Source organism: Strigops habroptila, unplaced genomic scaffold, assembly GCF_004027225.2.
Source record: "Strigops habroptila isolate Jane unplaced genomic scaffold, bStrHab1.2.pri NW_022045631.1_ctg1, whole genome shotgun sequence".
Taxonomy (NCBI): Eukaryota; Metazoa; Chordata; class Aves; order Psittaciformes; family Psittacidae; genus Strigops; species Strigops habroptila.
In genome coordinates, this window is record NW_022651108.1 from 162,978 (window position 1) to 177,283 (window position 14,306).

Here is a 14,306-nt window from a genome sequence, read left to right on the forward strand (position 1 = left end):
CGCCTGATTTAGGGGCGGGGCTAAGAGGAGGCGGAGCTTAAGGGGTGGGGGCGTGGCCTGAGGGTTGTGAGCGGGGTCGACGGCTTGGGGGCGTGGCCTTGTGGGGGGCGGGGCTTATGCGCCAAGGGAGGGGTAAAGGTGACGCAAGGACACGGGGGGGGGGTCATGTACAAAACTGTGTTTATTTGGGGGGGGTCACCCCAAAAATAACCCCAAAAAAGGTGAAAAACTCAAAAGTGGCATAAAAAGGGCCCCCGGGAGGTCCCTGAAGTGTCGGTGGGGAGAGGGGGGCACAGTGCGGGGGGGGCTGCTGGGGCCCCCCCAAAGTGGTAAGGCACAGCCTGGGGGGGGCCCAGGGCAGTGGAATGGGGGAGGGAGGAGGTGAGACCCCCCCCACACCCCCAAATCTGGGGTCTGGGGGGGTCAGGGCAGGCTCCGCTTCCGCAGCTCCATCACAAAGGCTGGGGGGAGAGGGGGTGCAGTGTCATGGGGGGGTCAGCAATAACCCCCCATTGACCCTCTAAGCACCACCATTCCCCCCCCCCAACTTCCACATTACCCCCCAATGACGCCTCCCATTGCCCCCAAGGACTCCCCCCACTTACCTCCAATGAGCCCCCCATTTTCCCCCTTTTCACCCCTACAATGACCCCCCCATTTCCCCCCACCTTCAATGATCTCCTCCTTCATCTTCTGCAGCTCCTTCCTCATCTCTTCCAACAGTTCCTGGGGCGGGGGGGGGGCAAGAGGGTGAGAGTCGATTTAGGGGGACCCCCGACCCCCCCCCCCAAAATTCCCCCCTCCTCACCCAGTACCTGTTTGATTCGCTCCAGTTCAGGCTCCTCAGTGGGACCGGGGGGGTCAGCGGGAGCAGCTGGAACGGCCGACTTCATCCTGGGGGAGGGGGTGTAGAAATAAGTTGGGGACCCCCCCAGCCTACTTGGAACCCCCCAAACTCCCCCCCAAAACCTACCTGGGCAGTGTGGAGCTCCCCTTCTCCCACGGCCTCCGCATGGGTTCTGTGGGGGGAGGGCGCTGGGTGAGGGGGGACCCCAAAAAAATCCCCGAACCCCATCAACCCCCCACAAAACCCCTTCAAACTCATCCAAGCCCCCCAAAACCCCTCAAAACTCCCCTAAACCCCCCAAACTTCCCCCAAACCCCATCTAAACTGCCTGAAAACACCCCTGACCCTCTCAAGCTCCCCCTAAACGCCCTCAAACGCCTCCCAAAACGCCCTTAAATCCCCTCAAACTCCCTCTAAACCGATTTAAAACGCCTCTAAACCCCCTCAAACGCATCCAAACGCCCTTAACCCCTTCAAACGCTTCTCTTCCCACACCCCCCCCCCGCCGGACTACACTTCCCATCATGCCCGGCCACGGAGGCGCGTCGCGGGGCACGCTGGGAGTTGTAGTCCCGGCCGCTCACCCGCGGGCTGCCCCTGGGTCCTAGTGCCTGGCTCCGCCTCGTCCTGCGGGAAGAAGGGCGAAGGGTCAGGGTTGGGGGGGACACGGAAGGGGGGGGTCCACCGGGATCTGAGCTGCCCTTGTGGTGGGGCAGGGGGATGGGGGGCAGCCCCCCCAAAATGGTATTTTTGGGGGGAAACCCCGAAATTGGTGTTTTAGGAGTAAAAACCCCCAAAAGTGGTATTTGGCGGGGGGGAGCACTGACGCTGGTGGCGTCCTCGTCCCTCTTTGGCGCTGGCTTGTCCCCCTGCAGCGTGGCTTTCCTCCTGGGGGGGGTAACGGGGGGGTCAGTGTGGGTACCCCTTTTGAGGGGGGTCCCCCCCTCTCCCCATCATCCCCCCCTCCTCACCGTCGGGCCAGCATGGCATTCATCTCCTCCATCAACCCCCCCCCGGCGCCCCCCCGGGCACTGTCACCCTTGGGGGGTGCAGGGGGGGTCCCCGCACCCGCTGCCTCCTCCTGCTGTGACAAAGGGGGGGATGAAGCCGAGCCCCCCCCCAAATTGACGTGACCCCCCCCCAATTCATTCCCCTCACCTTGACCTTCCGGAGCTTGGCCCCTGCGATGGCAGCAGCGAAACCGGGGCCCCCCCCACCCCCGGCAGCCCCCGGTAATGGGGGGGCCACCGGGACCCCCGCTGCTGGGGGGGGGGGCAGGAGGTGGGGGGGGTCCTGGCGGTGGGGGGGGGCCAGGGGGCGGCGGCGGGGCTCCAGCGGGGGGGCCTGGAGAGTGTTATGAGGGGGCTTATGGGGTGACCCCAGGTCAGTTTTGGGGTGCCCTCCCCCTCCCCATCACCTACCTGCGGCCGCCACGCGATGCTCGGGGTCCTCCAGCGGCTGCCTGAGGGTTGGGGGGGGTGTCAGCAGCCGTGGGGACCCCCATGGTGTGGGGGACCCCCCTTTTATCCCCTCCATAGCACCTTAAATTGAGGGGGGGGACACCCACCTCTCCTGTGGGTCGGGGTCTTCTGCGCTGTCGGGGTCTGGCCAGGAAAGGGGGGTGCCTGGGGGGAGGTAAGATGAGGTCATGGGGGGGCTCAGGGTGATGTCGGGGGGCTCAGGGGGATGTCGGGGGGGTTCGGGTGTATCGGGGGGCTGAGAGGGATGTCGGAGGGCTCAGGGTGATGTCGGGGGGAGTTCGGGTGGTGTCGGGGGGCTCAGGGTGATGTCGGGGGCTCAGGGTGATGTTGGGGGGCTCAGGGTGATGTGGGGGGGCTCAGGGGGATGCGGGGGGGCTCAGGGGGATGTCGGGGGGGTTTCGGGTGGTGTCGGGGCGGTTCGGGTGATGTCAGGGGGGCTCAGGGTGATGTTGGGGGGCTCAGGGTGATGCGGGGGGGCTCAGGGGGATGTCGGGGGGCTCAGGGGGATGGGGGGGCTCAGGGGGATGTTGGGGGGCTCAGGGGGATGCGGGGGGGCTCAGGGGGATGTCGGGGGGAGTTCGGGTGGTGTCGGGGCGGTTCGGGTGGTGTCGGGGGGCTCAGGGTGATGGGGGGAGCTCAGGGTGATGGGGGGGTCAGGGGGATGTCGGGGCGGTTCGGGTGGTGTCGGGGGGGCTCAGGGTGATGTTGGGGGGCTCAGGAGGATGCGGGGGGGCTCAGGGTGATGTGGGGGGCTCAGGGGGATGTCGGGGAGCTCAGGGGGATGGGGGGCTCAGGGGGATGTCGGGGGGGGTTCGGGTGGTGTCGGGGCGGTTCGGGTGATGTCGGGGGGCTCAGGTGATGGGGGGGCTCAGGGGGATGTCGGGGGGGGTTCGGGTGATGTCGGGGGGGCTCAGGGTGATGTGGGGGGGCTCAGGGGGATGTCGGGGGGTTCGGGGGATGTCGGGGGGGGGGTTCGGGTGATGGCGAGGAGGTTTGGGGGATGTGGGGGGGCTCGGGTGATGTGGGGACCCCCGGCCCCCGCCTCACCCTCGTCCAGCGCCCGCAGCGCCCACAGGACGGCGTCGGCGAAGGCGGTGGCCTCGCGGGGGGCGCCGAAGCTGAGCCCCCAGACCCGCCGCGCCTCCCGCCACTGGTGGAACTGCGGCGTCACCGCGCTGTAGCGCAGCCCCCGCCCCAGCGGGCAGTTCAGCACCACCTGCGCGACACCCCCAGCACCCATGGGTGCCCCATAGAGACCCCCCAGCACCCATGGGTGTCCCGTAGCCTCCCCAGCACCCATGGGTGACCTATAGCCGCCCAGCACCCATGGGTGCCCCATAGAGACCCCCCAGCACCCATGGGTGTCCCACAGCCGCCTAGCACCCATAGGTGTCCCATAGAGACCCCCCAGCACCCATGGGTGTCCCGTAGCCTCCCCAGCACCCATGGGTGACCTATAGCCGCCCAGCACCCATGGGTGCCCCATAGAGACCCCCCAGCACCCATGGGTGTCCCACAGCCGCCTAGCACCCATAGGTGTCCCATAGAGACCCCCCAGCACCCATGGGTGTCCCGTAGCCTCCCCAGCACCCATGGGTGACCTATAGCCCCTCAGCACCCATGGGTGCCCCCCAGAGACCCCCCAGCACCCATGGGTGTCCCATAGCTCCCCCAGCACCCATGGGTGTCCCATAGCCTCCCCAGCACCCATGGGTGACCTATAGCCGCTCAGCACCCATGAGTGTCCCATAGGCCCCCCAGCACCCATGGGTGTCCCATAGCCTCCCCAGCACCCATGGGTGACCTATAGCCGCTCAGCACCCATGGGTGTCCCATAGGCCCCCAAGCACCCATGGGTGTCACATACCCTCCCCAGGCACCCATGGGTGTCCCATAGCCGCCCAGCACCCACGGGTGCCCCATATCCCCCCCTCTAGCACCCATGGGTTCCCCATACCCTCCCCCAGCACCCATGGGTGCCCTGTAGAGCATCCCCATGCCAAGCATGGTCTCTTACCCCCCCCAGCACCCATGGGTGTCCATATCCCCCCCCGGCAGCACCCATAGGTGCCCTATACCCCCCCCCGCACCCTCACCTGCTGGTCGGGCTGCATCTTGCGCCCCACCAGGCGGAAGCCATGGGTGCCGGGGTGATGGTAGAGCTGGACACAGCTCAGGGTCTGGGGGCCCCCCCCCGCCGGCACCCACTGCTTGTGGGGGTCATCGTAGAGCAGCACAGCCGCGCGGGCACTGCACAGCACCCGCTCGCTGCGGGGGGACGGGGGGTCCCATGGGTGCTGCGGAACCCCCCCGCCAAGGGGCCCCCCCCACAGTGCGGGCACCCCCAGCTATGGGACCCCAGTTTGAGGCCCCTCTGGGTGCTGGACGCCGCCCCGGTTGGGGCCCCCCCCGTACCAGCCGTGGGGCACCCATGGACGCTGCCCCCCCCTTCCCGCCTCCCAACCGCCCCCCCTTTTCCTTCCTCTTCTCCCGGGGCCGCGACATCCGGGAGCGGGGGGGCTGGGGGGGGCCCAGTGTCACCCCCCGAGTCCCGCTTGTCACCGGTACCGGCTCCCGGTGCTCCCAGTATCCCCCGGTGCCCGTTCCCGGTACTTCCCGGTGCTCCCAGTATCCCCCAGCGCCCGTTCCCGGTGCTCCCAGTACTCCCGGTACCAAATCCCGGTGCTTCCCGGTGACCCCAGTGCTCCCGGTGGCCCCCGGTAACAGTTCCCGGTATTCCCAGTGTTCCCGGTGCTCCCGGTACCAATTCCCGGTGCCTCCAGTAATCCCAGTGCCCCCCAGTGCCAGTTCCCGGTATTCCCGGTGTTCCCGATACTCCCCGGTGCCAGTTCCCGGTATTCCCGGTGCCCCCCGCAGCCGGTTCCCGGTGTTCCCCGTGTTCCCGGTGCCCCCCGCAGCCGGTTCCCGGTATTCCCGGTGTTCCCGGTGTTCCCGGTGCCTCCGCCCCGGCCGCTCACCTCATGCTGGCAGCGGGGCCTCGCTGGGGCCAGGCCGGGCCCTTCCGGTGGCGGCGACGGGGGGGGGAAGGACCGGACGGTCCCGGCCCGAGGCCACGCCCCCCCCCCCCCCGAGGCCCCGCCCCACCGGCGCCCGGTGGCTGGTGTCGGTTCCCGGTACCCGGTGCCCGGTGCCGGTTCCCGGTGTCGGTTCCTTGTTCCCGGTGCCGGTGCCCGAATCCCGGTGCTGGTTCCCTGTTCCCGGTGTCGGTGCCCGGATCACGGTTCCCTGTTCTCGGATCCCGGTGCCGGTGCCCGGTTCCCGGTGCTGGTTCCCGGTTCCCTGTTCCCGGTGTCGGTTCCCGGTGTCGGTGCCCGGATCCCGGTGCCCGGTGCCCGGTTCCCGGTTCCCGGCTCCCCTCGGTCCCGCCCCGGGCCCCGCCCGCCGCCGCCCCGCCCCCGCCGCCGCCGCCGCCCTTTGTCCGCCGCCGTTGCCGCGGGCCCCGCCATGGCGGAACGGTGATGGGCGGCGGGGCCGGCCCGAGGATAACGGGGCCGAGGGGAACCGGGAGCCTCATGCCGGGGCCGCCGCCATGGGGCAGGTCCTGGGCTTCGCCCACTGCAGTATGAACCGGGAACCGGGAACCGGGGCCAGGGAGGGGCGGCGGCACCGGGAGCGGCTGCGGATGGAGGGGACCGGGATGGGGACCCGCGAATGGGGGGATAGGGATGGAGAACCGGGGGGGACTGGGGATGGGGAACCGGGAACCGGGAGGTGCCGGGGATGGGGGCACCGGGAATGGGGGAGTAGGGATGGAGAACCGGGAGGGACTGGGGATGGGAGTACCGGGAATGGGGAACCAGGGACACAGGGATGGGGAACCGGGATGTTAACCGCGATGGGGGGACCGGGAGTGGCCAGGAATGGGGGTACCGTGGATGGGGAACCGGGAACGGGGAGGGACCGGAATGGGGGGGGGAACCGGGGGACTGGTGGTTCGGGAACGGGGGGACGGGGTGGGTCCGAGGTCAGGGATAACCGGGGCGGCGGCACCGGGAGTGGCCGGGGATGGGGGTATCGGGATGGATCTGCCGGGAATGCGGGTACCGGGATGGGGGGATCGGGGATAGAGGGACCGGAATGGGAGGGACCGGGGATGCAGGGACCGGGATTGATGGACCGGGAATGGGGGTACCGGGGATGGGGAGTCCGAGGGGAGCACCGGGAGTAGCTGCGGGGGCAGGGACAAGGGGTGGGGGGAGTGCTGGAGTCGGTTTGGGGGTACCGGGACACTGGGGGGGGTCCCCACGGCCCCCCCACCGCCCCTTTGCGTGTCCCCCCGCAGAAGAGGCTCCATCCACGGCCTCCACCACACCGGACTCCACGGAGGGTGAGCGGGGCCGAACCCCCCTTTGGGGGTGCAGATTTGGGGAGGGGGGAACCCCAAAACCCCCCCCTTGACCCCCCAAAACCCCCCTCAAAGGTGGCCCCGAGGAGCCCGAGTTCCCCCCCGAGCTGCCGGCGGCCCCGGTGCCCCCCGAGGAGGAAGAAGAGGATGAAGATGGGGGGACCCCCCCTCGGACTCCCCCTCGCGAACTCACCTTCTCCTACATCACCTTTGGGGGAGGGGGCAGCGCCCCCCAAACCGAGCCGGGCCCCCGCTGCCGCCGGGACCCCCGCCGAGGGCGCCCCCCCCGCCTGGGCTCAGGGCCCCCCCCCCCGGGGGCTGGACCCCCATTTAGGGGTCAGAGCCCCCCCAAAGCGGCAAGGGGAGCCCCCGGCTCCCTCCGAGGGGCGGCTGGAGCTGGGGGGGGCCCTTCTGGGGGGGGGAAGGCCCGAGATGGAAGAGCCCCCGATGAGGCCGGGTATGGGGGGGAGGCTTGGGGGGGTCATGGGGGGGTCCTGAGGGTCCCCAAGGGGGGGTGGGGGCAATGGGGGCTCATGGGAAGGGCTTGGGGGGAGTAGTGGGGGTGTCTAAGGGGGCTGCGGGTCATTGAGGGTAACGGGGGGAGGTCCCCAAGGGGGGGTGGGGGGCTTGGGGAGTCCTCAAGGGGGGTTGGGGGCAATGGGGGGGTCATGGGGGGGGGTCTCAAGGGGAGCTGGGGGCAACGGGGGGGGTTAAAGGGGGGAATGGGGGCCTTGGAGGGGTCATGGGAGGTCCCTAAGGGGGGGGCTGGAGGCAATGGGGGGGTCCCCAATATGGACTCGGTGTCATGGGGGGGCCCCGGGAGGGTCTCGGGTCCATGGGGGGGTCCCTATAACCCTCTGACCCCCTCATTCCCTCAGCAGCCCCTCCCCAGCCCGCAGGGGGAGCCCCGCGGCCGGCCCCCCCCGCGCCCCCCCCGGACCCCCCCTCGACCCCGGACCCTCCCCCGGCGCCCCCCGACCAATCAGCGAGCCCGGCGGGCGCTGATGTACTGGGTGAGCGGCCAATCAGCGCCCCCGGGCACGGCGCGGGGGGGAGCTCACTGCGCGGGGGGGGCCCCGGGGTCCGGTTGCGGGGAGGACCCGGGCGGCGGCGCGGGATTGGCCGCTAAAAATAGGGGTGACCCCCCCCCCCAGGGCCCCCCCCCGGCAGCGACCGAGGGAGCCATGGAGAGACAGGGTGGGGGGGGCACCGGGGGGGCACTGGGGGTACTGGGGGTACTGGGGGGCACTGGGAGCACTGGGGGGCACTGGGGGGGCACTGGGGGTACTGGGGGGTACTGGGAGCACTGGGGAGCACTGGGGGGGGCACTGGAGGGGATACTGGGTAGCACTGGGGGGGTAATGGGGGTACCGGGAAGTGCTTAAGGGGATACTGGGAATCACTGGAGGCACTGAAGGGGATACTGGGGGGCACTGGGGCATCTCTGGAGGCACTGGGAACACTGGGGGGGGGGGCACCGGTGCTGCCGTGAGTGCAGTGTGGGAGCTGCTGTACTGGGATGCACTGGGAGGACTGGGATGCACTGGGGAGCACTGGGGAGCACTGGGGTGCACTGGGATGCACTGGGGGCAGTGGGGGGGCTCTGGGGGTCACTGCGCTGCCGTGCCCGCAGTGTGGGAGCTGCTGTACTGGGATGCACTGGGATGCACTGGGGTGCACTGGGATGCACTGGGGTGCACTGGGGCCAGTGGGGGGGCTCTGGGGGTCACTGCGCTGCCGTGCCCGCAGTGTGGGAGCTGCTGTACTGGGATGCACTGGGAGGACTGGGATGCACTGGGGAGCACTGGGGAGCACTGGGGTGCACTGGGATGCACTGGGGGCAGTGGGGGGGCTCTGGGGGTCACTGCGCTGCCGTGCCCGCAGTGTGGGAGCTGCTGTACTGGGATGCACTGGGATGCACTGGGGTGCACTGGGATGCACTGGGGTGCACTGGGGCCAGTGGGGGGGCTCTGGGGGTCACTGCGCTGCCGTGCCCGCAGTGTGGGAGCTGCTGTACTGGGATGCACTGGGATGCACTGGGGTGCACTGGGATGCACTGGGGTGCACTGGGGCCAGTGGGGGGGCTCTGGGGGTCACTTCGCTGCCGTGCCCGCAGTGTGGGAGCTGCTGTACTGGGATGCACTGGGATGCACTGGGGGGCACTGGGGTGCACTGGGGGGGCACTGGGGGTCACGGTGCTGCCGTGCCCGCAGTGTGGGAGCTGCTGTACTGGGATGCACTGGGGTGCACTGGGGTGCACTGGGGTGTGATGGGTGGCACTGGGGTGCACTGGGGATCACTGGGGGGGCACCGGGGGTGACGGCGCTGCCGTGCCCGCAGTGTGGGAGCTGCTGTACTGGCGGGACCCCGCGCGCTCGGCGCTGGTGCTGGTGTCGCTCCTGGCCGCGCTGGGCTGCCTCGCGCGCTTCAGCGCCGTCAGCGTGGGCGCCTACGGGGCGCTGGCCGTGCTGGGGGTCACCCTGCCCCGGCGCCTGCACCGCGCAGCACTGCGGGCCCTGCGGCCCCCCCCGCACCCCAGCCGGTGAGTGACCCCCAACGGCGCCCCCAGGGGCACCCCCGGGACCCCCAGAGACACCCCCATTGACATCCCCATTGACCCCCCCATCGACATCCCCATTGACATCCCCATTGACCCCCCCATTGACATCCCCATTGACATCCCCATTGACCCCCCCATTGACATCCCCATTGACCCCCCCATTGACATCCCCATTGACATCCCCACTGACACCCCATTGACATCCCCATTGACATCCCCAGTGACACCCCCAGTGACACCCCCAGAGACCCCCCAATGACACCCCCAGTGACTCTCCCATCGACACCCCAGTGACATCCCCATTGACCCCCCCATTGACATCCCCAGAGACACCCCCATTGACATCCCCATTGACCCCCCCATTGACATCCCCAGTGACATCCCCATTGACATCCCCATTGACACCCCCAGTGACACCCCCAGTGACTCTCCCATCGACACCCCATTGACATCCCCATTGACCCCCCCATTGACATCCCCATTGACACCCCCAGAGACACCCCCAGTGACATCCCCATTGACATCCCCATTGACACCCCCAGTGACACCCCCAGAGACTCTCCCATCGACACCCCATTGACATCCCCATTAACACCCCAGTGACACCCCTGGGACTCCCGGAGACCCCCTTGACACCCCCCATTGATACCCCCAGAGACACCCCCAGTGACACCCCCGGGACCCCCAGACACCCCCCAGTGACACCCCCAGTGACATCCCCGGGACCCGCCTTGATGCCCCTATTGAAACCCCAGTGACACCCCCAGTGACACCCCCGGGACCCCCAGACACCCCCCAGACGCCCCCAGTGACACCCCCGGGACCCCCAGACACCCCCCAGTGACACCCCCAGTGACACCCCCGGGACCCCCCTTGACGCCCCTATTGACACCCCAGTGACACCCCCAGTGACACCCCCGGGACCCCCAGACACCCCCCAGACACCCCCAGTGATACCCCTGGGACCCCCAGACACCCTCCAATGACACCCCAGTGACACCTCTATTGACACCCCATTGACACCCCACTGACACCCCCATTGACACCCCCACTGACATCCCCATTGACACCACCAGTGACACCCCAGGACCCTCGGAACCCCCCCGGGGACCCCTCCACGTCCCCCCAGACACCCTCCAGGGACACCCCAACTACCGCCCCAGGGACCCCCCCAGGGATCCCCCAATGACACCCCAGGGACCCCCAGAGACACCCCAGAGACCCCTCTGGGACACCCAGTGACGCCCTTGGGACACCCTGGTCTGGCCCAATGTCCCCATGGGAGGTCCCAATGTCCCAATCCCCATGGTATGGATGGCCTTGATGTTCCCATGGGGCGGTCCTGGGGTCCCCATGACCCATAGCATGGGGCGGCCCTGGGGTCCCCATGACCCATAGCATGGGATGGTCCTGGGGCCCCCATGACCCATAGCATGGGATGGTCCTGGGGTCCCCATGACCCATAGCATGGGGTGGTCCTGGGGTCCCCATGACCCATAGCATGGGGTGGTCCTGGGCTCCCTGTCCCATGCGGTCCCCCGATGTCTCCATCCTCATGGGTGGTGCTGATGTCCCCATGTCCTCATGCCATGGGGTGTCCCCATCCCTGTCCCTGCCCCATAGGGCGCCGCCGGAGGCTGCAGTGGGGCTGAGCCCCGAGGAGCAGCGGCGCTGGGCCCGGCGCCTGGCCCGGCACGTCACCGCGGCCACCCGCACCCTGGCCCGGCTCTTCCTCGTGCACAGCGTCCCCGAGTCCCTCAAGGTGGGGAGGTGTAGGGAGACATGGGGCATGGGGGGACATGGGGGATATGGGGGGATATGGGGACATGGGGAGATATGGGGAGATATGGGGACATTGGGATATGGGGACATGGGGGGGACATGGGGAGATATGGGGACATGGGGGGATATGGGGACATGGGGAGATATGGGGACATTGGGATATGGGGACATGGACATGGGGATATGGACATGGGGGATACAGGACACAAGGTGATATGTGGTGACATGGGGGGACACGGGGGGACACAGGGGGACATGGGGGACATGGGGACATGGTGACATGGACATGGGGATATGTGGACATTGGGATATGGGGACATGGACATGGGGACATGGGACATGGGGTTATGGGGACATGGACATGGGGACATGGGACATGGGGATATGGGACATGGGGATATGGGAACATGGGGATATGGGACGTGGGGGATAAGGGACACAAGGTGATATGTGGTGACATGGGGGACACGAGGGGACACGGGGGGCAGTGGGGCGCTGGGGGGTGTGGGATGCGGGTGGTGACGATGGTGCTGGTGACAACGTCGATGCCGACGGTGGCTCCGGGCACAGTTCGCCTTCTTGTTCTACCTGCTGACCTACGTGGGGGCCGTCTGCAACGGGCTGACGCTGCTGGGAGCCGGTACGGGACGGGAATGGGAATGGGACGGGAATGGGAATGGGATGGGGACAGGATGGACATGGGATGGGGATGGGATGGAGTGGAGATGGGGTGGGAATAGGGATGTGATGGGGACAACAAGGGATGGAGATGGGATGGGGATGGGATGGAATGGAAATGGGATGGGGATGGGATGGAATGGAAAAGGGATGGGAATAGGGATGTGATGGGGACAACAAGGGATGGAGATGGGATGGGGATAGGGATGGGATGGGAATGGGATGGGAATAGGGATGTGATGGGGATAACAAGGGATGGAGATGGGATGGGGATGGGATGGAGTGGAGATGGGATGGGAATAGGGATATGATGGGGACAACAAGGGATGGAGATGGGATGGGGATGGGATGGAATGGAGATGGGATGGGAATAGGGATGGCATGGGATGGAATGGAGATGGGATGGGATGGGATGGAATGGAGATGGGATGGGAATAGGGATGTGATGGGGACAACAAGGGATGGAGATGGGATGGGGATGGGATGGAGATGGGATGGGAATAGGGGTGTGATGGGGATAAAAAGGGATGGGCATGGGAATGGGATGGAATGGAGATGGGATGGGAGTAGGGATGTGATGGGGATAACAAGGGATGGAGATGGGATGGGGATGGGATGGGATGGAATGGAGATGGGATGGGAATAGGGATGGGATGGGATGGAATGGAGGTGGGATGAGAATAGGGATGTGATGGGGACAACAAGGGATGGAGATGGGATGGGGATAGGGATGGAATGGGAATGGGATGGGGATGGGATGGAGATGGGGACATGGCATTGATGTGGGAGACAAGGGACATGGGATGGGGACAGGGACATAGAGGGATGGGAGACAAAGGACACAGGATGGGGACATGGTGCGGGGATGGGGACATGGGATGGGGATGGGATATAAGGGGTGTGTGATGGGATATAAGGGGCGTGTGATGGGATATAAGGGGTGTGTGATGGGATATAAGGGGTGTGGGATGGGGTATAAAGGGTGTGGGATGGGATAGGGATGGGGACACGGGATGGGGACACAGTGTGACGAGGTGCTGCCCATCCAGGCGTCATCTGCGCGTTCACCTTCCCCGTGCTCTACCGGCACCACCAGGTACATGGGGGGGACATGGGGGGACACGGAGGGACAAGGGGGTGCTGGAGCAAGTCGGGGGGTGCTTCTCTGCCCCCCCCATGTCCCCAATTGTCCCCCGTGTCCCCAGGCCCAGATCGACCAGTACGTAACCCTGGTGCGGAGCCACCTGAGCCACCTCCGGGCCAGGTCAGGGCCCCCCCGAGCCCCCAAACCACCCCCAGCACCCCAAACCCAACCCCTGATCCCCCAAACCCACCCCCAGCACCCCAAAACCACCCCCAGCACCCCAAACCCAGCCCCAGCACTCCAAAACAAGCCCCTGGACCCCAAACCCACCCCCTGACCCCCCAAACCAGCCCCAGCACCCCAAAACCAGCCTCAGCACCCCAAACCCACCCCCTGACTCATCAAACCACCCCCAGCACCCCAAAACCACCCCCAGCACCCCAAAACCAGCCCCTGGACCCCAAACCCACCCCCGACCCCCCAAACCACCCCCAGCACCCCAAAACAAGCCCCTGGACCCCAAACCCACCCCCAGCCCCCCAAAACCAGCCCCTGGACCCCAAACCCACCGTCTGACCCCCCAGACCACCCCCAGCCCCCCGAACCACGCCCCTGGACCCCAAACCCACCCCCTGGCCCCCCCCAACCGCTCGGGGGGGGAGGTTGTTATGGGGTGCTCCCGGGGGGGTTTGGGGCACCCCGGCCCCCCCCCAGCTCCGCTCTCCCCCAGGATCCAGGCCAAGCTCCCGAGTGCCAAAGCGAAGCCGCAGTGACCCCCCCCCGTGTGTCCCCCCCTGCCCCGAGGTGACAGCGGGGGGGGGAGAAGGAGGCGGGGTCCCCCCACGGCCCCCCCCCGTCCTGTGGGGGGGGTCACACTTTAATAAAGACTCTTGTGACAACCGGGATGGATTTGGGGACACGGCGGGGGGGGGGGATGGAGGGGAGGGCGCTGGGGGACCCCCGTGTCTCCCGTCGGACCCCTCTGACCCCGCCATGTGTCCCCCCGGGCCCCCTCCAGCGCGGGAACCCGGCGGCGCAAACCCCGCCCCTTTCCCACCCTGGCCACGCCCCCATAGGGGTCTGACCACGCCTCCCTCCCTGCTGGCCACGCCTCTTTTTTGCTCCCTCCTCCCTCACCCCCCCCCGCTCCGTTGCCAAGGACACGGCGGTTGCCGCGCGACGTAAACACGGGACGCCGGACGTGGTGACGTCACCGGCATGGAACGCTGTCGCCGGGCGACACGCGCGTGTTTACAGCGCGGGGTGGGGGGGGAAAGAGACCGGGACAGCGAATGGGATAGAGACCGGGATAGGGACCGGGATAGGGACCGGGATAGGGATAACGGGGATAGGGACCGGGATAGGGACAGGGATATGGGGGTAGGGACCGGGATAGGGACTGGGATAGGGACCGGGATAGGGATAACGGGGATAGGGACCGCGATATGGGGATAGGGACAGGGATATCGCGATTGGGACCAGGATATGGGGATAGAGAGCGGGATATG

At 67.6% G+C, this 14,306-nt stretch overlaps 2 protein-coding genes across 2 annotated transcripts; one reads left to right on the top strand and one right to left on the bottom strand.

Moving 5' to 3' along the window:
* Positions 1 to 163: 163 nt before the first annotated feature.
* Positions 164 to 6,197, bottom strand: VASP (vasodilator stimulated phosphoprotein). The gene is given in 14 exon segments (XM_030475144.1): positions 164 to 461; positions 669 to 726; positions 816 to 894; positions 974 to 1,019; positions 1,432 to 1,474; positions 1,675 to 1,735; positions 1,819 to 1,931; positions 2,006 to 2,108; positions 2,110 to 2,191; positions 2,269 to 2,309; positions 2,415 to 2,472; positions 3,376 to 3,544; positions 4,425 to 4,596; positions 5,307 to 6,197. Coding segments are annotated over 14 exon segments (1,620 nt in total). The 5' UTR covers positions 5,864 to 6,197; the 3' UTR covers positions 164 to 423.
* Positions 5,725 to 13,698, top strand: RTN2 (reticulon 2). Its single transcript, XM_032919728.1, has 10 exons — positions 5,725 to 5,909; positions 6,632 to 6,676; positions 6,765 to 7,151; positions 7,573 to 7,707; positions 9,035 to 9,236; positions 10,878 to 11,016; positions 11,607 to 11,676; positions 12,764 to 12,810; positions 12,920 to 12,978; positions 13,529 to 13,698. The coding sequence occupies exons 1-10, from the start codon at positions 5,879 to 5,881 to the stop codon at positions 13,569 to 13,571; spliced, it is 1,158 nt and encodes a 385-aa protein (XP_032775619.1). The 5' UTR covers positions 5,725 to 5,878; the 3' UTR covers positions 13,572 to 13,698.
* The last annotated feature ends 608 nt before the right edge of the window (positions 13,699 to 14,306 follow it).